This window comes from Coloeus monedula, assembly GCF_965178545.1.
Source record: "Coloeus monedula genome assembly, chromosome: 2".
NCBI classification, from domain to species: Eukaryota; Metazoa; Chordata; class Aves; order Passeriformes; family Corvidae; genus Coloeus; species Coloeus monedula.
Window position 1 is genome coordinate 65452661 of NC_138782.1, and position 24459 is coordinate 65477119.

At 37.3% G+C, this 24459-nt stretch overlaps 1 protein-coding gene across 1 annotated transcript in view; it reads left to right on the forward strand.

Moving 5' to 3' along the window:
* The window catches only part of PTPRK (protein tyrosine phosphatase receptor type K), a gene marked incomplete at its 5' end in the record, with an annotated part of 386602 nt that overhangs the window by 129941 nt on the left and 232202 nt on the right, over nucleotides 1-24459 (forward strand). Inside the window, one exon of the mRNA XM_082277108.1 lies at nucleotides 330-601. Within this exon, the coding sequence (XP_082133234.1) occupies nucleotides 330-601 (272 nt within the window). The remainder of the gene's footprint in view (nucleotides 1-329; nucleotides 602-24459) is intronic.

The following is a 24459-nucleotide window of genomic DNA, read 5'->3' on the forward strand; positions in this document are numbered from 1 at the left end:
GAATAATGATTATGCTTTTCTTCTCTTGTTATTTTTTCCCCTGTCCATCTGTGATACTATTTCCAATTATCTGATCCTAAAACGAGAGAAAAGTTTGTAGGTGGAGGCATCTAGATAGGTACTCAGAGGTATGTAATATCTTCTGTAGATACTGCTTCAGTCATGTTTTAAGCCATTTTATAGCTTGCTGGATTTCATTTTGAGGTTTCTGGGATAAGAAAACCTATGCATTTCATCCTTTTTCACAGTGAATAATCAGTTTCTTAGTATTTATCTTTTTCCTTACTACCGCCTTTATTTTCCCTCTTTCTCCCTCTCCCCTCCCTTAGGATCATATATGATAGTGATTTCCTCAGACCATGACCCCGGAGAAAAGACTCGACTTCAGCTTCCAACAATGAAAGAAAACGATACTCACTGCATCGATTTCAGCTACCTTCTGTACAGCAAGAATGGAGGAAACCCAGGCACTTTGAATATCCTCGTTAGGGTGAACAAAGGACCACTGGCTAATCCCATCTGGAACGTCACTGGCTCCACCGGCAAAGACTGGCTTCGAGCAGAGTTGGCTGTCAGCACTTTCTGGCCAAATGAGTATCAGGTAAACTTGCCATAAATTCACACCACTTTATAATGTTTACTGCAAGGTCCTATTCACTTTGTGTTGTTTTTGCCTGTTCTGATGGAGTATTCTCCCAATGTCCTGAAGTGAAAGTGTTCCATTCAGTATAAATAATTATGTGGGAATGGATATTTTTTATAGCGGGTGATTGTTCATAGTTATCTATTACTGTATAATAGGGAAAAAAAATAGCTGGAAAAAAGCCTTGTTAAAAGAAATGGTAAGGTTGAAGTCCAGGAGCATCAAAAATTATAGACTCCCAGAAATAAATTGCCTGTGCAACTGTAATTTGTACTTGTCGTCCCTCCTCTTTTGTATATGCCTGTGTTACCATGTCTAATTACATGACTGTAAACTATGGTTTTTTCCACATGACATTTGCTTCATTTGCTGTGCAGGCAGAATGGTGCTCACCTAATGAGCAGCTGTTCAGGATGTGTTTTTTTCCCTGTTTGTTTGCTATGGGACAAAACCACCCACAGTGTAGGCCTGTTGTTTGGAGGGAAAATTTGTTTTGTTATTACTAGATGCTGTTATTTGATTTGTTTGATTAACCTAAGAAAGTACCTGCAGCTGTTTTACTCAGTGGGTATTTGATGTGAAGGATAAATCTCATACATGGGCATTTTTATTCTGGCGTGTAGATGTGGGAAGAGTTGGATTACATGTGCTCATCTGAGTTGTTACACCATGAGGTGTTACACCACAATGTGCTTACAGGCCCCTATCTAAATATTCTGCATCAGTGCTCTTGCAAAGAGTTTGGATCTCCAGAGTAGTTATTAAATGACAGAAAGTGGCTGCTTTATTAATGGTTTTGTTGAATAGTGGTACTGTAGGATTGCTTCTTAAAAGCGCCTTTATCTAAAGTTTGTTGCAATTGCCCACCATCAAAATAACATCCATGAATAAGCTTCAGTGCAAGCAGCCTTACTTATACAGTGAAAATTACGTAACTTGCTATCATTTTATGGGACTTTTTGGGGGTTTTGTTTCCGTGGTTTTAATGATTTTATTTATAAAGAAATTTCATCTATAAAGAAATTTTATTGATAAAGAAATTTCAGTGGCATTGAAACTGGGTAAAATTTGATTTAAAGTTCTGAAGCCTGGTTCCAGAAAACTTGGCTTTTGAAGAGGTGTTTTATTAACCCTTTTTATGTTGCTAGAAAGTACCATTTGGTGTCCTTAAACAAACCTCGGGAGCCTTTTATAACAGTACAGTAGTGATCAAGTATAGCAGCATTATATGCAGTAAATCAGTTTTCTGCTCACAGATGGCCAGGCTTGACAATGAGATTGGTGGTTGGAGCCTTATCTTAGCAACACGGCCATTTTTCACTTACGTTACAGCCTCCACATTATCTCTCCACAGACTCTGCTTAAATTCATTCTTTCCTTTGCTTGGTCGTCCAACAGAATATTGAAATCATGTGTAACCCAGTTTATTTTTAAATTAAAAATAAGCCTGGAGTAGAACTGGAGGACTGTTAATGCAACCTGCTGTGATTTGTGTCCAACTTGCACAATTGCTTTTATGAACAGGAGGGGAAATCTGCATGCTATCTATGCACAAATGCTTGTTTGCACGAACAGGGTTGGTATTTTTGTGGTTTTGGTTCTTTCAACTCTCAAGGTTTAGGTTCAATTTTGCTCTTGGTAGATTTTTGTTTGTTTGTTTGTTTCTAGTTTGTTCCTTAGTTTTGAGTTGAGTTATGCTTTGGAATGGAAATCTTTTTTTCATTTTTCTTGTTAGAGTTCCATGCTGTACAGTTGTACCTTGTGATTTTGGCACTTTTATCTACCTGCTGGTCAGTGAGTTTAGCTAGTACTGAGGAAAATAAGCACTGGTTTCTATAACAAGATGGAAGTGGTTCTTTACTAATCTGGGAATTGGATCCCTGCCTGTACAAGCAAGGTCACTGCTAAAGATCACTGCTGAGCACAATTGTTTGCATGTACTTTGTTACAATCAGGTCAACTTCACTGCCCTTTCCTTCACTTTTAAGTGAAGGAGGAGAGTAGAGATTATCAGGGGCTGAATAGCACAGGTTCACTCTAAGGAAGTCTCATGTGGTGACTTGGAAGTTAGCAGCCTGGCCAAGTTAGTTGTAGTAACAGTGCTGCACCTTGGCTAATTAGCTCCTAAAGAACATTTCTGTCCTCTGCTGTGCTCTGTTGAAGCTTCATTGCCTCCTGCTCAAACTAGCACAGTGTTTTTACATGTCACTCTAGTATAAAAAAGAAATTAGTCTTATGCATTTTTGGATGGATTTAACACCTCCTTTTACTCACAGGAATATATTTTTTAAAAAAATCAAATTCCTTAACTTTCTTTAACTATATTCTGCTGGGCAATTATTTATAGATTTATTTTCTGACAAACACAGTACAGTTTATTATAGTAGCTTTACTGGATAAAACTTTTTACCTAGTTTTGTACCCTGTCTCTGCTGGCAGATAGGAGTGGAAGTTTGTAGAAGAGTTCAGGAACAGGACAAACTCATACCTCCCCCAGAACACACTTCCAGCCTTGAGCATATATGTGTTTCAAGAACTTTGAGTTAAGAACATAAGTGGTGCCTTTCTGTATTCCTGTTAGTACTTTTTTTCTTTTTTTTTTTTTTTTTTTTGGGCAATGATTTAAGCTTCTAGTGTTTACAATATATATGACAAGGAATTCCAATGTTAATTCCATGTTAGGACTATTCCTGGGGGTTTCTCCAAGCCTGGGGCCTGTAATTCTTCACTTGTCGTATTTTGCACTCGGGGAGTTTCAGAAGTCCTGTAATGATCTGTCTTCTGTCTCCTGCTAGCAAGACATCTGCAGCTTCTATTCTGCTTGTTTAACATGAGGATGAACTCTTGAAGAAAAGGGCTTGATTAGAGAATCCCTTGGGATCAAGTTGATTTCATTTTGGTCCTTGCTGGTTCTGGAATCTTTTTTTTGTCACCCTTTTGGATATATGCCACATTTGACCTGACTCAGGTTTGCTTCAAAGGAAAAATATTTTGTGATTTTTATTGTTTAAACTTTGTAACTGACTAGGAGTTTTGTCACTTTGTTTTCTTTGTTGCTTATTACTGTAATTAATTTATTTTGGTTGAGATGTTTATTCCTGTCTGGATGAGTTGTTTTGTCTAATGCTTCTGTTCATTTCCCCAAGTTCTCTCCTCCTTTGCACAGTAGGGATTATCCCACTGCTGAGGGCTGTCTCTTCCTTTCTGCTTCTGCCACAATAATTTTTCCACTTCCCTTGCTACCTATGTCATTCCTTTTTACTTTGATTTTGTTTGTTTGTGGTATGTTAGTTTTTTTGTACGCAGTCTCCCAAAAGTCTCTGTTTTGCAAATTTGTTTTGCTTCCACGGGATCACGTCTGTGCTCAGTCACATATGAGGTCCATTTTGCAATGTGAACCATGGGCTTTCCATTTTTGGTTTTACAAACCTGATGTTTATATCAGAAACTGGTAAAGAAACTCTTGACTTGGAACCATAAATTTCAAACTTGTAAAAAACTAATTACTTTGTTTCTTTATGGTTCTTTAAAAATTCACTATACAGTAATGGTGTTCTGCAGTTTAGCAAACATGCTGGCTGGGATACTGACTTCATAGGCGTGATGTTGCACCTGGAAGTATAGCTAGCAAAGTAAAAATACTGAACTGCACTGAGCAAAAGGTCTTTTATCAGCTCAAAAATACTGCAGGAAAACTCTGGAAAGCCAAATAAATCTCTTGCAGGATTGTGAATCCTGATTTGGATAATTAATTTGTTCTTTATTATAGTACTGATGATTTATAGGATTTGCAAAAGTTTAAATTGCTCAAAGATCTTGGAAAATTACTTTCCTTCGTCATCTTGAAATGTCTCAAAACTGTAATAGAAGTATAACGGGGAATGGTAGACTGAAGATTAAGTAATGGTGTGTACTGTTCGGCCATATGCCACATAAGGTAGGAAACAGATTTCTTGTGAAATATGAGAATTTTTGCCTTTTTGGATATCAGATCACTATTCCAAACTCGTAGACATGTGAGACTGTAAACAAGCTGTATGTAGAAAAGTTTGGGAAGACAGGGAGATAGAAGAGATTTAGTCATTTATTATAGCTAAGGAAGGAAAGCCACAAGTGAAATGGAAAGCACCTGTGTGAACTGCACAGAACTGAGTTATAGGCTAACTTTAGAAGAAACCCACCCTCCCAAACTCCAACTTCCTATTTATAAGGCAAATGTCCTTTTTCATATATGGTCTTTAACCTTGAGATACTCTCTAACATCAAGAAAATACAAAAATCATTAAAAAAAAAAATCAGCAACATTCTAAAAGACTGATGTATTCATAGGCCTTTATTTAAAATATTTTGGAACACAGAAGATTACTGATAATAATACCAAAGACAAACTTTATAAATAAACTTGGAGTTAGTGTAACTTTTTTGACTAGGTAGGAAAAAATAATGTAATGCAGAAAGTGCTTTATTTGAAAATTTTGAGCAACACTGATAAGCAGCCAACCAGTTACTGTCACAGCTCTCTGTGTAAGCCTTGGATGTTGAGTTGCAAGACAGTGAAAATTGTCTGATGGAAATCTCAGCATGAGGAGGAGTTCAGGGGCAGAGGAGAGCAGTCTGTAACCATGTGTGAGAGGCAGTGCTGAAATACGCTGTTATCTGGCTTGGGAAAAGACCCAATTTAGACAAATATGATAGAGTTCTGCAAAACCCTCACTAATATAAAGGAGACTCCACTTGCAGTTCAAGAATTACGGGCCTTTTTGGTCTGGTGGGTAAACCAGATGGAAAAAAGTGAATGGAGGTTGGTCACACTGCAGGCTTTAGACCCATGAATGTGCCTGACAGCAATAGCTGTTGTGGATGCCCAGCCTCTTCCACCCCTCAAGAGTATGTGTGCTTAACTTTTTTTCTGGATTCCTAAATGTAATTTATATTTTTTATTCTGTGGTTGTTTAAATCAGTTTGGTCATATTTTGTGTCAGTTTGGTCATATTTTGTGTAAGTTTTTGCCTGGCTGTAGAAATAAAAGCTATCTTTGTCTGCCACTACCATTCCTACACCCATTTCTCTTGGCTCTTTTCCTCTGGGGTAACATAATATTTTACACTTTTCTAAATTGAAATTTAAAATTAAGCCTTTTAAATTCTTCCAGTTTCTAAGGGTGCTCAGAAATAAAATATGAATTAGAACATTTTTGGAGGGGTGGTTGGTTTCATTCTAGCAGAGATATAAAAATTGTTTCCTAAAATATGTTAGTAAAATATGGGTTAGCTGTATAATTAAAGAAATCTAAGATAGTAGTTAATAAATTGAGATTTTTTTTTTTCCTAAACTTGGAACAGCTCTTGTTTGTAGGTAGTATAAATCACTGAATTGTTCCTTGTATAGGTGCATCATTCTTTATCACTCCTTTTGAGGAATAACTCCCTTGAGAATACTTTGTGGCTTTTAAGAATTTAAGGTGATTGTCAATAAACTACTTTTTTCTAGTTCATTAATGCCCAATGAAATGGCTTATACATTTGTTTGTCTCCTTTGTTTTCCTTCTTTCTTTTATAATTTTCACCAAATGAAAGCACTTTTAACTGCCTCACTGCTTACCACTATCTCTAATGTTTGAAAATATCTCCAAAGAGGAATGATGTTGCTTTCTCATCAGAAATTTTCTAAACCCCTAAGTGTTCTCCTGACTATTACTTGCTAGGCAGCACTTAATCAGAAAACTTCTTCTTTATACAGTTAATTGAAGAGTTACTCAGAGGGAGACTTTTTAAATAATGAACTTTCTTATTGCTTTTCCAAGCCTTGCTAGTACAAAAACAACAGCAGCTTTCTTAACTGCTAGGATAAACATGAATACATGCAAGCAAATCTGTCACATTTCTGTCTCATTTCTTCCAAGATATTTATTGATTTGGTGAGGACAAAAAAAGGCGTAATTTCCAGTAGAGTGATTACCAGAACCATTTTAATAATTTAGTTCTGCAGATCACAAAGCACTCACAGCCCTCAAAGGACTTGTACAAATACTGACTCACTCCAGTATTCAAACTGGGAAATCATAGTGCAGGGAGTGAAAGTGAGCATTGCCCAAACAAGCCTCGTCACAGCTGAAGTGCCAGCATCTAGGTTTTCAATAACACCATAAGTATTGGAGACTTCTTGGAAACTCTTTATTTTTTCTTAGAAATGACCAGCAGGCTTTGACTGTTAGTTCAGGTCTGTGGCGTTGTTTCAGCAGGGTATGTTCTGCAAGCCAGCCAAAACGTGCTTTCTTTCTGTCTAGAATTAGCTCATTTATGAGCACAGGAGCTTCCTGAGGGACAAGGGAATGACAGTAGTGGGAAAGCACATAAATAATGATGATATATGCTGTTGGCCTCTCCCCCACCTATTGTGTTGTCTCGTCCTGCCCACCACTTTTTTTTTTTTTTATTTAGGAACTTTAAAATCACCTTAAGGAGATGTATGCAATAGCTTTCCTAGCTTGGTGGGTTTGATTTTTGTTAGCCTATCAAAATAGATGAGACCTAATTTATTTTGGGATCTGCTGCATTAAAAAAGGGCTAAGCTGATAAATTAGTATCAAAGAATTTTTACAATTAAAAATAGCAGAAATTATTTTTAATCAGGTGAAATGTGTCAGCCGTGTCTAAGTCACTGATCCAAGCTGTACTTCACCATTGCAAGCAGAGATGGCTCTGCCTCCACAAAACACCTAAAACTCCATTCCAGCAGGGGTGTAGAAGAAACTACTTTGGATAGGCTAAGGAACTGTGGAATCTGAGCAATTGCTTCTGTTACTCTATTCTTAGTCCTGAGTTGAAAAAAAATTGAATTTACAGAATTCTGAAGCTAAAGAGTTTATGTGCTGAAAAAAGAAATGTTAGCAGCTTACTGCCTCCCTTTTCCTTTGTTTAAAATTTTCAATATTGTCTTTTCCACTGCTTTTCTTTGTTATATTAAAATTTGTGTGTAGGTTTCTTTTGTTCTACTGTGCTCTGGGTTTCCTGTGCTATATGTATGATCTGAACTGAAAGGAGAGTAGAAATATTATACTTGGAGTACTGAAGTATTGTAAGGAATTGCATGGCTCTACATAGAAGACTCTTCAATTCTCTTTCCATCAAATAATGCAGTGCCAATGAGGCTGATGAAGATTTTGACCTTTTTTCACTGTTCATGCAAAATAGTGATTATCTTCAGGGTGCAGTGATGAAAATTTAGTAGATGCTTGATGTTTTCCAAGGCAGTGAAAGATTTGGAGGTTAGTATGCTATATGAGTCTGTTTTATGAATTACCTTGATAATTACCTAAAAATCTTGAGTGGAACACTACCGGTTGTAAACTCATGAGGACTTACTTTGAGATAAATACATAATACTTTTAGCCAGTGCCTCATTTCTGGGGAGATATATGTGACTTTAACCTCAGCACTCTTCCAGGAAACATTCCTCGCATCTGCAAGGTGGTATGCAAATTTTGTTTTAACCTTGATTACCAAGATTATGAAAAGCCTGTAGCATTCTCCTCCCTATCGTACTGCAAGCACTGTCAGGCAGTGAAGTGGAAAACACACTATTGCTAATCAGCCATCTTGGAGTGCCTGATTAATTTTTTTCAGAAATACAAGATTGACTTAAATCATCATGTGTAAATAAAGAAGTTCTGGATATGGTTCCTTTTGTCGAGATTATTCGTTTTTAGGATTTTAGTCTGTAGTTGAAAAGCATAATTACTTGTTACATAAGAAGCTCAGATTTTGAAATATTTTTATCAGCTTCTGCATGATCATATCCCTTTCTAAGAAAAATTGCGAATATCACACTATCAAGGAGCTGCAGTGATATACTCTTCCACTTGGCTCTTTTATTCACATGAAAAGTGAAATGAGTGAAAGGGGATTATGGCAGAAATCAGTGATATATGCTTGAAGTAGATGGTTAAAAGAAAGCAGAAACTGATAATACTTTCATTTCATTATATGGGTTCTGAAAAGATTGAGTAATGAATTGTGCTCTGCTAGGGGTTTCCAGTCTACTCCTAAGTGAAAGAGAATAAAAGAAAAAATATAATAGTGCAGTATTGAATCGTTATCAAAAAGTTCACTAAAATCTCTGCACTTCAAAATTGGAAACCAATCAGTCTCCAAATTCATGGGCCTTGAAGTATTAGGGTTTTCAGTTTAAAAGTCTGAACTCATCAATTCAACACTGATAAGATACTGTTAGGTAATTTTTGCTATGAAGCATTGTATGCTGTCGGACGTCTGGATTTTGCCTGACCACCCCCAACCCCCAGTGCCTCTTTGGTGTTGTGGTTTAACCCCAGTTGGCAATGAAGCCTCACACAGTCCCTTCCTCACTTCCTTCCACCTCCCTGGTGGGATGGGGAAGAGAATTGGAAGGGCAAAAGCAAGAAAATTTGTAAATTGAGATAAAGACAGATTAATAGGTAAAGCAAAAGCTGTGAGTGCAAGCAAAGCAAAACAAGGAATTAATTCACCACTTCCCATGGGCAGGCAGGTGTTCAACTGTCTCCAGGAGAGCAGGGCTCCATCACATGTAACAAGGCTTGGGAAGACAAATGCCATCAGTCTGAATGACTCCCCTTTTTCTTTCTTCTCCCATCTTGATATGCTGAGTATGATGCCATAAGGTGTGGGGTATCCCTTTGGTCACTGGTGTGCTTGTGGAGTCAGATGTCCTAGCTATGCCCCCTCTCAACCTGTGCATCCTCAGCCTACTCACTGGAGGGGTGGTGTGAGAAGCAGAACAGCCCTTGGCTCTGTGCAAGCATTGCCCAGCAGTAACAAAAACATCCCTGTGTTATCAACACTGTTTCCAGCACAAATCTAAAGCATTGCCACATGCCAGCTACTATGAAAAAAATGAACTCTACCCCAGCCAAAACCAATACAGTTGGAAAAAAAGTAATACTGAGAATTATGCAGCTACTTAACTTTTCTTTTGTCCTTTTCTGACTTTTGTTATTAAGGGCAAGATGAAATGCTCAAGAAGAATTTTTTGAGTATGTGCACACCATGCTATAATGTATTGGTTGTTTTGATGGTTTTATTTAAAATATTTTCTCTTTTTCTGATGCTAAATGATGAACAAGCCCGAGGCTTGGAGTAAAGTCAAAAGCTGTTCTTCATTCAGACTAATACGTAATAGGAATCCCATGTTGACTGGTGATATGACCTCCTCAGAGAGAAATAAGTACCTCATATCTTTATAATTCTCTCTACCCTGTATGTGTTTCTTTTCTGAAGTTTAGACTTTGTTTGAGGTGACATTGAAAAAACAACTGAGATAGTTGCTCTGAAGGAGAAAATAATCAAAATTCAAAGATGAGGGGGCAGTGTATCAATTAATTTGCACTAGAATCAAATTCTGATCAAATGTACAAGGTCGGTGTATTTAAAGAAATAAACAAACAAGTATTGCTGAATTTTCTGCTTTGCCCAAAAGATATTACAAAGCATTTTAAAGTCACCCCCACCCTCCTTGCCCCGTCTTACCAGAGTGAAGTAAATTATACCCCTATTCTGGAAGTTCTGAAACACCATCTGAAGTAGAACAATTTTCTGGTGCTAAGATAGTGATGGGAAGTTTGTGAACTGGTAATTGCCCAGTGGGAGATAAAGTGATGGCACAGTCAGGCAGATAGTTCTCTGGGCTCCAAGCCAGGGATAGTTGCATTGTTGTCTTTACAGACACGTTATTTTCCTCTTAGAGAGTTCTTCCCCTTTTCCTAGTCAGTTATGGAGCTCCTTCACTATTTTCTTTAAATGTCTTTACGTGAAGCTCCTAGAAGATTTAAAGAATTGGTATAAAACTTTTTGGAGTGGATTTCTTCTGTGAAGTACCTTGACTACCTAAAAGTGCATCCTAAGCTGGTTTTTTCCTGATGTTTTTTGGTTTGATTTGTTTTATTGTGGTCTCAGTGTCTTCTGGAGCCTTTAGTATGTTATCCATGAGATCTTTGAATGTACTATTCATTTGCTGGAATGGGTCCTGTAGCTGGAAACCTTTGTGATTTTGCTGATGCCCGTGCCAGGATTACTGCATCTCGCCTTGAGTCGCAAACAAGCAACAGCAAATGGAAGCCCAACAGTGCTGCTAGTGCTAGACAACTGCAAGGCAGAGCAAAGACATGTTTTCCATGCTCATGGAAGGTACAGATTGTGTGGGCACCCCTGCTAATGCAGAGCAGGGGAGTTAATGGGGTTGTTGCAGTGTCACTTTACTGACCTGCTGTGGTGTGAACAGCATATTTACTGGGGGTGGTTGTGTGTGCCTGTTTGCTGCTTGTGTGTGACTTACCTTTAGAAATTTCATAATGTAGATTTTTAGTCTGGAGTCAACTTTTTGGCTTGGGTTACACTTTTGCCATAATTGTCAATTTTGCTCTCTTTACTATGTTCTCCAGGCAATGAATGTGTCTCACAGGTTGTGAATTATTCAGTAGGTGGTGTCTGTTGGAAGAAAATAACTCTCACCTGTAAATAGTAGTTGCAGTTTGCTGCTATTTATGGAATGAGATTACTTACAAGAAAGGAAAGCATATTTGTTCAATGTGAATGACTGTGATAAGCCTTTAAAAAAATTAAATAGCACAAGTCCTGTAATTCTAGTCTTCCTAGTGCATCGTTGAGTTACTGAAAGAGAAATCAAATATTAGGGAATTTCTGGTAGCATTCATCTTGAGGCACTAGACAGGACAAGAGGTATGGGTTTCTGGGGGTATCATCCTGCCACTGATTTTTTGTGGAAGGAAGAAGAAACAGCAGCTGTGCCAGATTCAACAGCAGACACCTAAAGGATCTGCTTGCCCAGGGCATTTCTAGTGCACTTTGCAAGGAATAGAAAACAAGGAGAATGGAATGAGTGATGATGCTGCATCTTCCAACTGTCAAGCTTCAGCAGTAAAACACTTTTTATCTAGTGTATGTGGCTGCCCTTTGGGTGTGCATTATGCTCATATCATGTAACTTTTCTAGGTTTGATCATTAGTTGATTTGGTTGTACCTGATTAGCTTCAGGTGTTGCAGTTGACTGGTTAACTTCACAAGTAGATTTTATCTGAAAATGAAAAAAAAAACTTCCCAGCAATAAACAAACAAACCCAACAACCAAAAGTTCAAAAATGAAAATCTGTTGTCTTTGTGGACTTCTAGGCAGGAATGGAGACAGATAATCTTCATTTAGTCTGATTTTTTTTTTTCTTCTATCTTTGTGAAATCTTAAAGGCACACATGCTCAGGTCCACACTCTCTCACTTGATTGAAGCCCTGTTTCTCACTCTCTTCTTTTCTACCATGCTTAAGGGATTACTGTAAACTTTCAAACCTCCAATAAATGAGTTAAGAAAGAGTTACAACCTGCACCATCTGTCTTTCCGCCCCCCCCTTTCTTTCTTTTGTGTTAACTTTTGTATTCAGTATAAGTGTTTTGTTGTATGTCTGCACTTGCAACTTGTTCTTTCATTCAGAGGTTTAGTGGTTGAAAGAAAATCAGCCACTGATATCCCTGAAACGCCATGTTTAACTCTGATGAATTGAAAGTTGGTATTTCCCTAATTCTGTTCCCTGCTTCCCACTCCTGCTATACCCAGAGCTGCAGGCAAGAGGGTTGTAATGCTGTTTTTCCCCCTGCCACTGTCCATTTTCCAGCTTTCCTTGGAAAGGGCTGCTGCCCTTGGAAGGGATGTAGAGGAAGCTGGTGTTGGTCTTCCCTCTGCACTGCCACAGGTCCCTGCTGTGAAATTACTTCCAGGATGCTATTTGGCCTTCTTTGATAGGGTGAATATGTGCTGCCCTTGATGCTATGCTTGTACTTGTAAAGAACACACAAACATATATCCCCACCATGTTTTTTTAAAAAATAAATAAAACAATACTTATTAATGGTGAATAATAATACCACCACCAAAGAAAACCCCTTTACCTAACCCCTCCCTTTTTCCATAATGGTAAACCAAGTGGATTACAAGTTCTTGTTACTATATTTCTAATGTTTTTTAATGTAAATCTTAAATGCAGGGAAACAATCTGTTTTTCCATGGGAGAGAGACAGACCCTGCACATTGATCCAAATTTATTTCCTATATGAACTGAATTATTAAACTATTTGTACTGTACTGGAAGTTGTGATAAGTTATCAAAACATGGTTATGCTTTTTTGATACAGGTTGAAATATCAAGCAGCTTGCAATGCATTTCCAGGTTGCTAACCAATGTTTTCTGTCATAGCCAGATGACCAGTTGTTCATTGTGTGACAGAGAAATCAGAGCAAAGCCATAATTTGCTTGGTTAGCACATTTCTCTTTTAAATAAAAATGGTACATGCGACGGGACTTGTGCGTATATGAGCGAGCATGTGTTTGCATGTGCCTAGGTTTTTTACTTTTGTTTTTTATAAAGATAAAAATGATCCTTAAAGTAAAGCATCATCTTTGTCCCTGGACTTAATTACGAGGTCTTAACAGCATGTATTTGGACAATGACATGGAAATTAGCAGCAGCTGTCTGGTTTTCCAAAAAGAGCTGGAACATCAGATGTACTTATCTTGGTAGCATTGAATTCAATCTGAATTTCACTTCTGGGTGTTGATTTACTACTATTTGTCCAAAGTATAATGTGTAGCATAACCAATATTTTTCAAAATGCTATGGAAGTAGTTTTGGTTTTGTTTGTCTTGTTTCAGAAATCCTACTGAAATGGAACATGGCATGTGTTTTAATGTATTATTTGTTTACATACGTTAGATAAATGTGGCATAGCGCCTTGAAACAGAAAAATGTGTTAAGTGGGTATTTTGTCACAACAAAACAGTTAAATCAGACACATAAGCTTTCTTTGGCTGTAGCTTTACAGAACCATTGGTTAGGTTCAACACATTGGATTAAAGAACTGCGCCCCAAATTAGAAAGGCTTCCCCCTGCCCCCCCCCCCCCCTTTTTTTTTTTTTTTAATCCCTTCCAACCCTATAAGAGTTTAAACCTTTAATTTTTCTGGAACTCACTTCCCCCTCACAGCTTTCTTTTTTCTTCCCTCCCTTCTCCCCCTTGTTAAGGGTATTCTTATGTGGTCAGATCTGTAATGGCAAAGAGTCATGAAATACAGGTGTTTTCACTTCTGAAGTTAAAGAGAATTTTATTTTGAGCAAGTGTATGTCTTATTCTGGAAAAGGGGTGACAGGATCAGTAGCAGAGACAATAAACTTAGTTTCTTTTATGGATATTCTTAATAATCACAGAGAGGGTTATAATTTTGCTCAGAAGTGAAGTCATAACAAAGCTAAGTAATTTTCTTATCCATCTTAGTTAGATTGTTAATTAAATTGGGAAAACTAATGTCTCCATTTTAAAATCCAGAATAGTCCAGAAGTCTACTGTAAAGTTAAAACCGGTTCTGCGAGTGCTGTGTATGGCTGAAATTCAAGAGCAGTTTCCCTGCTCTGAAAGACCTTCAACCCAAATTCTGCAGAAAGTGGTCTTGGTAACTAATATATTCCAAATTCTTGTACTTTTTCAACAATCTTTTCTGACAAGTTTGAGGGGAGAATACTTTAATTTGGGCCAGGTTGGGAGCAAAGCACAGTACATGAAAAACAAGTTAATTGTGCCAATTTGCAAATGCAGCCTCATCCCCTCCATGCAATTTAGCTTCCTTTCTGAGCAGGTTTGTGCTGTATCAGTAAAAAATTAAATAAATTGCATACTAAAAAATTGCAAGCTCTGCAAAGCAAAGCTTAAGTACACCACACAGCAAAAAACAAGTCTTTCCATTCTGGGCTTATAAATAGCCTAAGTTTGCTGAAGAGTGTGATGCTTCTCTGCTGGGTGTAGTGGGCAGGGTTGCATAGCCAGAGTAGGAGGGCGATGCAAGGGAGTGGTTTGGGGATCAGGAGGCTCCTACACTTCTTAGGAGGGGGATGCAAGGGAGTGGTTTGGGGATCAGGAGGCTCCTACACTTCTTAGCCTATGGCTCAGCACGGTACTGCTTTTGATGCTGAGACCTGTGTTTACTTAACCTGGGCTGTGTCAAAACTACCTGGGACTTCTAACTTGCTGCACTGAGCAAACCAGTCCTTATTGATTTTTTGGGAAAAAAAAGGTTGCTCTTCCATTTAAGGTCTGGGAGGTTGTTTTCTCGGGCTGATTGGGACAAAAGCTTGCTCCAGTGCTGTTTGGAGACATGGGTTTCCTTTAGGCAGGTTTGTAGCCTTTGTGTTTGGGAAAGGAAGTTTCTGAACCCATGGCAAAAGCAAAATACTTGTAGGGCTTTTGTCTCGGAAATCTGCAGCTGATCAGGAAGGGATAAATCACAGGTAAGGCTTCAGAGCACAAGCTGCTGGAACAGTCAGCACCAGAGGGTAAAGGTGGGGAAGACAATGGAAAGTTGTCTCTTGAGCTTCAACTTCCTAGAACTGGGACATCAGTACAAGGCAAAAGATCTTTCTGGAGGCATCCTTTAAGGGCCAGTTAAGTTGCCTCTCGAGGACCGATGATGACAAGAGTGAATGCCAGGAGTATTTCTAGGGAGATTTTATTTTTGACAAAAAATATCAATTATTGAATATTTGCTTTCAGAAAATACATGTCAAAGTGATAGTAGGATCTGCTTCCTTAAATGTAATCAACAGGTTTAATGTGTTTATTTGCAAAACAAAACAAAACCCAAAGTAATTAATATTTTTTTAAATTGGAAAAAAAAAATCAAGCGCAGTTTTTGTAAAAATGTAAAACCAAAACCAGATCAATTTCAAGCCATATACACTGTGAACTGTAGTAATTCCAGTATTGTTTGGTAAAGTCAATTAATTCCAGAGTGAGAATAGGGATAGATACTTGATGCCTCCAAAGATCACACAGAGGAGGTGTGCCGCTGCAAATGGTACTCATTTGGGTAGAAACTCCAAGCTGAAATTACTTTTTTTTGTAACACTTCTCTGAAAGTGTTAGATGAAGCTAAATCTGTATCTGAAAAATGATCCAGGAAAATTTATCAATCACAGAAACTGGATCTCTGATTTTTCATAAGTATTGTTCATGTAGTTTCAAATCAGATTAGTTAATTAAAGAAAATGGCACAGTTTGTGTTTACTCTAAAATGTGGTTTCATTTGACTGCTTCAGTTTTAACAGTTAAATTACTGTAATTTTAAATGTAGTGATTTTTCATGGTGTACAAAGGGGCCCTATAGCAGATCTTAATTTCTTTTCTAAATTCTTTATTTTCATGTAAATATTATGAATTTGAGTTGATAAGTAATTTTTACCCACATTTTTTAATGTTGAAATTTTTACAGGTGTGTCGTCCTCTAGTTCCAGAGTGATGATATTTAACATATAATTAAACATTTAGAGCTATAGAACTTGTATCTCTGCTCTAATACAAAGTTAAATTTGCTATGTAGAGAATAGGAATAAAATTTGGTTGCAAAACTGATAAACTGCAGAAATATGCTAAGTATTCAGGAAAAAAAGTTTTCTAGAGCTTTTTGTATACAATACATAAAAGAGTGCTAAATAAGTCAGTATTCTACATGCTAGAATGGCATAAAAATTTTCAGGGAGGGGTTGATATTCTTCTGAAATTCTCCAGGGAGAGTTTTCACACACTGAAATAAAACTTGGATCTGTAGGTTTTACTGGTAAATCTGGATGTGGTTATTACTGGTCTTTAGTATGTTTTTACTTATTGTTGTTTCTTGTGGTTGCTAATGTACCTAAGCTTTGGTTTTCTTAATATTAAGAAGATGTATCAGGTGGCTGCCATTGGAGGCAAGTTCCCACATAATGGTGGGAATAGTGTTTCCTTTTTACTTGCTCTTATTACCATGGCAGATAGCAGTAATTAAAGGCAACTTTAAATATGACGTTTTAGTTTCTCTTTCAGGTTTTCTTTCTCAAGCCAATTAAAATGAAAAATACCCCCCTATTCTCCATCCCCTGATTATGTGTTGCTGTATTATCTCTTCATTTCCACAGAGTTTGTTGGCAGCTTCATATAGGCAGCATAAAGCACCAAATTACCTAAGATTCAAACCTCTGACAGCTTTTTTTCTACCTTGTCTTCCATCATCACCTTCTACCTAATTTGCAAATTCATCACCCATATTACAGCATTCGGTATTTTAATTTTATAAATGAATCTTTGCTATTTTTCTCAGAGGAGTAATTTGCTCCTTCATGGTTGTTTCCTTTCCTGTAAATGAGTTGTTGGTATTGTGCTGGCTGTAAACTGCCTTTTCTAAGGGTGATTGATGTTGAGCCGGCATGCTAAGGCATGGTGCAGGCCAAGGGAAACATTGGTCCTGAAAACAAGTAACAACTCAGTTTGAACATGAATTGGTCCGTCTCTTCTGATTAGCTGCAACATCTCAGTACATGCATTTCCTGAAGTGGAATGTAAACAGTTTTTAAGAACTGATAATTGATACAGATATTTTGTACACCACTAATCTTTGTCATGTCTTGCAGGCATGTATCCATCATTGAAATCAGCCTCTTCAGAGTTTTTGGTAATGCAGATTCAGTATCTATATGAGTCACTGTGTCAGCTCCAGGTTGTCAGTGTTATACAGAAAAGAGGTTGAGGTCTGTTAACTGAGCAGTGTACTATAGTTAAAGATGATTTGCATGGGGCATTTTAAAAAATGTCTATTGGTTCATTGCCAGTGAAATCAAAGTGGGCAACTTAGGTGTGTAGAAGTCCAAATCAGCAATAAAACACAGCCAGAATACAGTACGGTGTGATCGCTGACAGACAACTAACACCATTCACTGGAACTACAAGTTCAAGAAATCCCCAAGGAAGGTCCACTGTGCTAACTGGCTTCAGCCTCTCACATTCAGATTTGTAGCACAATCACCATGTCCAGTTTGCCTGGCATTACAGTGGAAATGGAGACAGAGTACATGCTGGGCTCATCTTAGTCCTTCCAAGGACACAAATAAAGATGTAGTGAGAGCAATGTGCAGCTGGAGAATAAAGTGATTTTTCATTTTACAGTCAGTCTGCATGAGGAAGATTTGTGATGAACACAATGTTAGCTTAGCATCCATTTTCATACAGTAAGTATTGAGAATTAAGGAGATGTCCTACTCGAAAATGGCACAATGACTATATTTTGTATGTTTAACTTCTATATGGACCTGGGGAACAAAGCCAATACTGCTGGATCTAATGTCAGTTAGCAGTCCTGAGGCTTAACATTTTTTGGTATCTTCAGTGATTATTTCTAATATAAGGATTAAAAAAGAAGTTCAATTATAAAAGCTTATATTTCTCTACTACTGTAATTTCTCCAGTTACAAACACTTGAGACAAATTTTATTCACACTTAGCAGGTATACGCTGTAAACCAGCATAGCCTCGTATTCCTGTGTGTCTTTTGAACATGCACATGCTGAAAAGAGCCTCCTGGCCCAGGTAAGGCATTTCTGGGCTGCTCTCAGAAGAAGCTGATTTGGCGAGTCAGGCCCATATTGACTTGCTTCTACTTGTGATGAGTCTGCCTTAGCAGTGCCCTGTGTCACGTTGGTTTTGTTGTTCTTGCAGAACAGTTCAATTTCAGGGGAAAACTGAAAACCAGGCAATTTCAGGGGAGAACTAAAAAATTCTCGCAAGGCTGCAATTGACCTCTTTTATCTTTAAATCACTTCCATCAGAAATAAAAGATGATTATTTCCCATGTATAGTTACTATCATGTCATCTTAGTTCAGGTTATTTTCAGTTACTCAAGAGGCAAGGTGGGAAGAATCTGGGATGACAGTGGTGCTAAGCTGAGCTCATCAAAGCTTCCAAGGTTTTAGAGTTTGTGTGCCAAAGAGGCAACTGAACTGCAGTGAAAAAGCAATTAAATTACTCAAGATAAAAGAACCTTTTGATAGATGTGTGGTTTAATTTAACTTCCTAAATTAATATGAAACATAACAGTAAAAAGCTTCTGCATCTGTCCATGTAGCTACACTTGCTCGACATGAAATTTCTTCCTCTCCCTCTGATTTCTGAAGGACAAGGCCATGCTGGCACATTCTGCACTGTGTAGATAGTGCTGTGCAAGTAAGTAGACCATATTGTGATGAATTGTGGGGATTGCTTTATCTTTAGTCATTCGTATGCACCTGCTGTTGAATAGTTCTTTATTTGGCTATTCTTATTTCAAAATATTGTACTTCTGTTCACTCTTAGAGACTGGTTCTGCCAGAATGCCCTCACCTTGAACTTGTTCATGAACAGCTGTACTGAGTAACTGCATGTAGACAAGACTGTAATCTTTCGTGATGAGTACAAATACATGTTTATCCAAGTAGCTGAAACTGTTAACAGATGGCAGATGGAAGTAAAAACATATTGTGTGCACTGCTCCTTCTTTCTGTGTTCTTCTCCCTCCTCTATTTGGGGAAACCAGAGAGAGAATTATCATGTGTTCTTGAAAAGTTGTTGTAACTACTCTGCCAATGAACTTTCAAACACTCAGCTTCCAACAAAAGAGTTTTAATGTTCTCATGTCTTTGCAAAGTTGGAAAATGTCAAATACCAGTTCTGAGAAAAACATCACAGAAACTCCTTGTCATCTATTTAGAGCAGAACACAGATATTTGCAAGACAGAATGTCAGTCAGGATTTGAAGTGGTGGTTTTTTGTCCATTTGAATGGAGAAGTACTGAGTTCTGTTGATGTTATAAAATCTTAAAATACTTAACTTACTGTTCAGAACACTGATTTTCAAAATGATTTTCAGGAACTTACAGAATCTTGAACCTGTATTTTTTGTAAAAAGGGAAAACATTTCTTCCTCGAGGTGTATTGAGCAATATGACTTCTCCTTAGTCACGTTGATCAAAGGGTCACTTTTTTCTGTACCTTACAGCAGTTAAATAAAATCCCCTACAATTTTGGAAGCTTGCTTGCCTTTTTTTCCCCCCATTGTCATATCTATCCCAGAAAAGAACTAGGGAAATACTTTTTTTTTGTTTTTGAAGTATATCTAAGGCTGTTGGTCATTTCGAAGTGTAAGTTCTTTTTTAATAAGAAACATTTGAAAGGGACTGATAGTGGCAGGAAGTTGAAAGGACAAAGAGTTCTGATGTTTATTGCCATCTTGTTAAATTAGTTTTTGCTGCAGTTAATCAAGTTACATGGGTTAGCTGTCAGAAGTGAAGTTTGAGAACCCTGTGGCTTCCATGTGGTTTTTGTTTTTCTACTGCACTGAGGGATTTGTTTGCTTTCTCTGAAGTGTTTCAGTTTTATATTACCTTGTTATTCTCTTCACATAATAACTTTTTCTTTTAACTTGAAGTTGAGCTTAACATTGGGTTTATGATACGATACTGGATAAAAATGGTAGGAAATATTCTGTGATTTCTCTGCTCATCTTGTTGCCTGAATTACAGCACCTTCAGAGAACTGACTATTTTTTCCATGGGAAGGCTTCATTCACCCACTTTTCCAATCTAAAGAGCAGGAAACCTGGTGGGCAGGTTTTACAAGCGAGCAGTACAGACAGATTAAAACTGTCAGAAGACTGACAGTTGAAAATTCGAGGAACTGCAGCTTGAACTGGTAGCTTTACTTATTGAAGGCGTAGGAACATCCTTGGGGCACGATTGTAAAAGGAGGCAGTTAAGCCTGACTGCATTTTCACATGACATTAGGAACATATTTCTTTCCCCACCATCCCCAGTGTGGGTCAGCCAGTGTCTGCTTGACCCCACACAGCTTTCCAGGATTTAGTATGGGAAGCACTACCTGGCCACAGGAAAGTATGGGGCTGCTTCATCTGTGGTTTCAGTTTTTTTATTGAAAAATAAACAGAAAAGCTGTTACAATTCTAATATATTGAAATTGTTTCCTTCCTGTTTGTGGTAGTACAGCGCCACTGCTCCCACTCTTCATGCTTTGGGATTTGTTGGACCAACCCACTGGTTAAACCACCTAGCCTGGCAGAAAAACTAACCCTGAAATAAAAGTCAGCAGAATTTTTCTTTGGCCTTTGAAAGGAGGGGCTTTGATGCTGTTAAAAGGCAGCACTGAGCAGCCAGGAGCAGTGAGACTAAGAAGGAAACCAGCCCTTGCTGATAGGAAAGTGCTAATAATGTCAGCTGCTTGTTAAAATGTTGCCAAAATGATCCCAATTTCAGAAAAACAATTTTTTTTTTAATCTATTAAGTTTTTTTGTTTATGATTTATTAGTTCATTTAAGATGCTTACTTGTGTTTACATATCTGTGAATCTCTAGTGTTTCTTAATGTGCTCAAAAGCTGAAAATTACAAATTGCTGCAGTACAGACATTTGTTTGGGATCTGAAAGTAATCCTATGAATACCATCTCGATTTTAGTATTTTTTTACCCCTGTTTTCTGAACAAACAGGGATCTATTATTGAGGTTGTGAAATAAAAAGAAATTTTTATGTGTTTATATATAAAAATTGAGCATTCTGTGTTACCTTTGAAAAAAAAGTCACTTGTTATATGTGCTGTATTACAGAGATCCCTTTCATGAGTCAGAGTCAGTCACTATTTATCTCAGAATGCTCACTTTTAAAATTTTGTTCACAGTTTAAATGGGCTTTATAAAGCAATTTTGTTACTTAAAAAAAATAAGTCTGCTGGGTCAAAATGTTACCAAATTATATTTATTGGTCTGAAATAGTAATTTTTGCTGTATCTTTCTAAACATGGTCTTCACTTTCTACTTTGACACTCAAATTATCATTACCCCCTAGTATCTACTCTAATAGTAATCATGACTATCTAAATATTGTTATTTAAAAAATTATGTATGTAAAATTATTTTTAAGAATCTGAAAACCCTTAAGAGCATTTGAAAGTAGCACTTGCAATGTAGTAAAGATGGGAAAGCTGATATGGAATAAGCTATAGTTAACAGCTGCTTCTGTTTTCAAAAGACAGCTTTAAGTATGTTTTTCATATTAGAATTTAAAGAGATAACTCCCACTGCTGGAGCCAATTTGTTAAATATGGAGAAATTGAATCCTTTGAAGGCTACTGGAAAGATTGAAAACTGGAGTTTTGCACTAGACAGCTGTTTTGTCTGGCTTCTGGTAGATGAGATGTCAAGCCCATACTTTAGCTTAATCTTCACTTGTGATTCAAGGAATGTTAGAGAATACAAAAACTTAAAAGCAGCTTCTTTTGGGACCCTTCAGAGAAACTAATTATTGTTAGCGACAGTATCTAATGAGCTTTTCTCGTTGTGGCCTGTTATGATACCTTCTCCAGTGCACAACAGTTTTTATTTTGCTTCCAATCATATTAATTATAATAATTTTTGTCATAGCAACCAAGTCTTACAATGTTTTGTTGCTAAGGGGTTTGTTAAAATGAAGATAAAGTATACTTAATTGGGGATTTTTTTTTATTGTTAAAATGAAAGCAAAGTACACTTAATTGGGTATTTTTTTAAAAATTAGTGTGATTTTAAATGAGAGTGGGTTTTTTCCAAGCCTTCTGACAAACTTGGAATCTTCTATTCTGCTAAATATGTAGGTTCATTACTACTTTTTATTTACTTTAATAAAGGGTAAGACATGCAGAAGAAAGAAGAAAAAAAAATATTAAACTCTATGAGAAATACTCCACTATTATTCTCTCTATCATTATGGAGATATTGGAAGGATCCTTTGCTCCTAAGCAAACAGCTCATTTAAAGAGCCTCTTCAAAATAGAGTCAGCCCCACAAAAACATGGAAAATATGATTTTTCAGAGAAACCCTGTGAAAAAGTGGAATGCTGTGAACAGCTATGCTATGACGGTTAGGACTGTCCTTCAACTCTTATCCTGGAACTGTACTCCCAACCTGGCTGGGATGGTTACTGTTAATGGGATGTACTAAGCCAGTAATAAAGGTTGGTGGGGTAAATGTTAAGATGCAATGTGGAGAGTAAGGCTTCACTTCTATGAATGGTTATTTCTTGAGGTAATTAGTTAGGAAACCTACCTAAGAGGAAACTTCTGTCTAGCCCCAGAAAAAACCAAATTATTATTATTATTATTATCTCTATAGCTATTTCATAGGAGTCATCCTGTTGCATTCCATAGGATCAGTCTCACAGGAGTGAGATTTTTCTGTGGCAAAACCAAAAATACATCAAAAGGAACAGCTGAAAGGTTAAAGCACTTTCAGCTAACATGGACTGACCGTCCTGCATAAGAGGGGTCTGGAAGAATAAGTGTTAAGAGGGCCAAGAATATCCCAACAGCAATGAACCCAAAAGCTGTTGTGATTTAAGACCAGAGAAAAGGTGACTATTACAAGGAGGAGGCAATCTTTTAAACAGTGCGAGTCATGCCCTAATGACAGTAATAAAAAAAGGGAGTTAGAATGTAGAACAGTTACACACCAGGCCTAGAGCACTAATGGCTGAAATAAAAATAAAACCACTTCCCCCTGCCCCTATCCCATCCCCTCCACCCTGTTCTCTCCCTTCCTCCTTCTTTCCCCCAGCTTTTATTGATGAGCATAACACAATATGACATGGGATGTCCCTCTGGCCAGTTGTGGCCGCAACTGTCCTGCTCGTGCCCCCTCCAAACCTGCTGCCCACCTGCAGCCTCCTTGCTGGTGGGGCAGCATGGAAGCAAAGCCTTGATGCTGTGCAAGCACTGCTCAGCAATAGCTAAAACATCCCTGTGTTGTCAGCACTGTTTTGGTCAAATCCAAAATGCAGCACCATAAGAAGAAAATTACCTCCATCCTCTCTAAAACCAGCACAAATAGCTAACACAGGAATAAATGTACAAAATGGAGTATAAAGAGATCTTCATCCTGTCCATGCTAATAAATTGTTCCTCTTAGACCTCTGAGCTAATGGAAAAGAATTATGTGAGGACAAGCATAAGGATGATTCAGTTGATATTTTTTAAGATTCAATAAGAAAAGTTTTGACTACAGGTTTAAATTTTCTTGTGAAAAATATCTATAAAAAGAAAACTTGCAGTTCATTTGCCTATTAAAAAAAAGAAATTATGAGTACGAGTAAAATTTGTGGTCATAGATTAGGACGGTGAGAGAAAATCCAATACTGGACTTTCAAAAAGAAGTCTTCTGGAAGGTATGCATCCTCACAAATGAAATAAAAAATTGATGGTTAAGTGAGAGGTAATTTTTTCCAGATCATTCAAGATTGTTTTGGATAGACAAAGCTAAAATTGCCTATGAAAGGATGCAAAAGACATACAAGAGTGAGCCAAATAAATTTAATGATAAAAATATTACAGAATAAATGATGTGTTTGAGAAGAAATTTCAATTATTAATTTGTATCACATGGTGATCATGGATGATGGCAAAGAAACGGCTGCCAGGAGGAAAGAGCTATTGGAAAGATTCTGGATAATTCTGTGAAATATCATAGCTCAAAAAGGTAATCATAAAGAAAAATAGAACATTAAGACTTTCAAAGAGAGAATTAATACATAAAGAATGGAGGAGAAGAGTTCTAATAGCATTAGGCTTTGACTGTTCTAAAATGGTGCCTGCCATACAGCCAGGTAAACTGTGGTTAAATAAAAGAAAAAGGCAGTTTTAAAAAAGAAAAACAGCTCCCTAAATTTTCAGGATAGGCAAAGAGCCTTAAAGAGCAGGAAATGTGGTGAATGTGTGTTTTCATGACATATTTCATACCAAGTGGAGAAAAGGGTATTTTCTTGCCATTTATGGTACATCATGTAAATACTCCTGTAAATATTTTTCGGTGTAGTATTAAACAATGTAGAACAATCTGATTCAAGTTTTTTCTGTTTCATATCTGATAACTTTAACAGTGTCGTAGG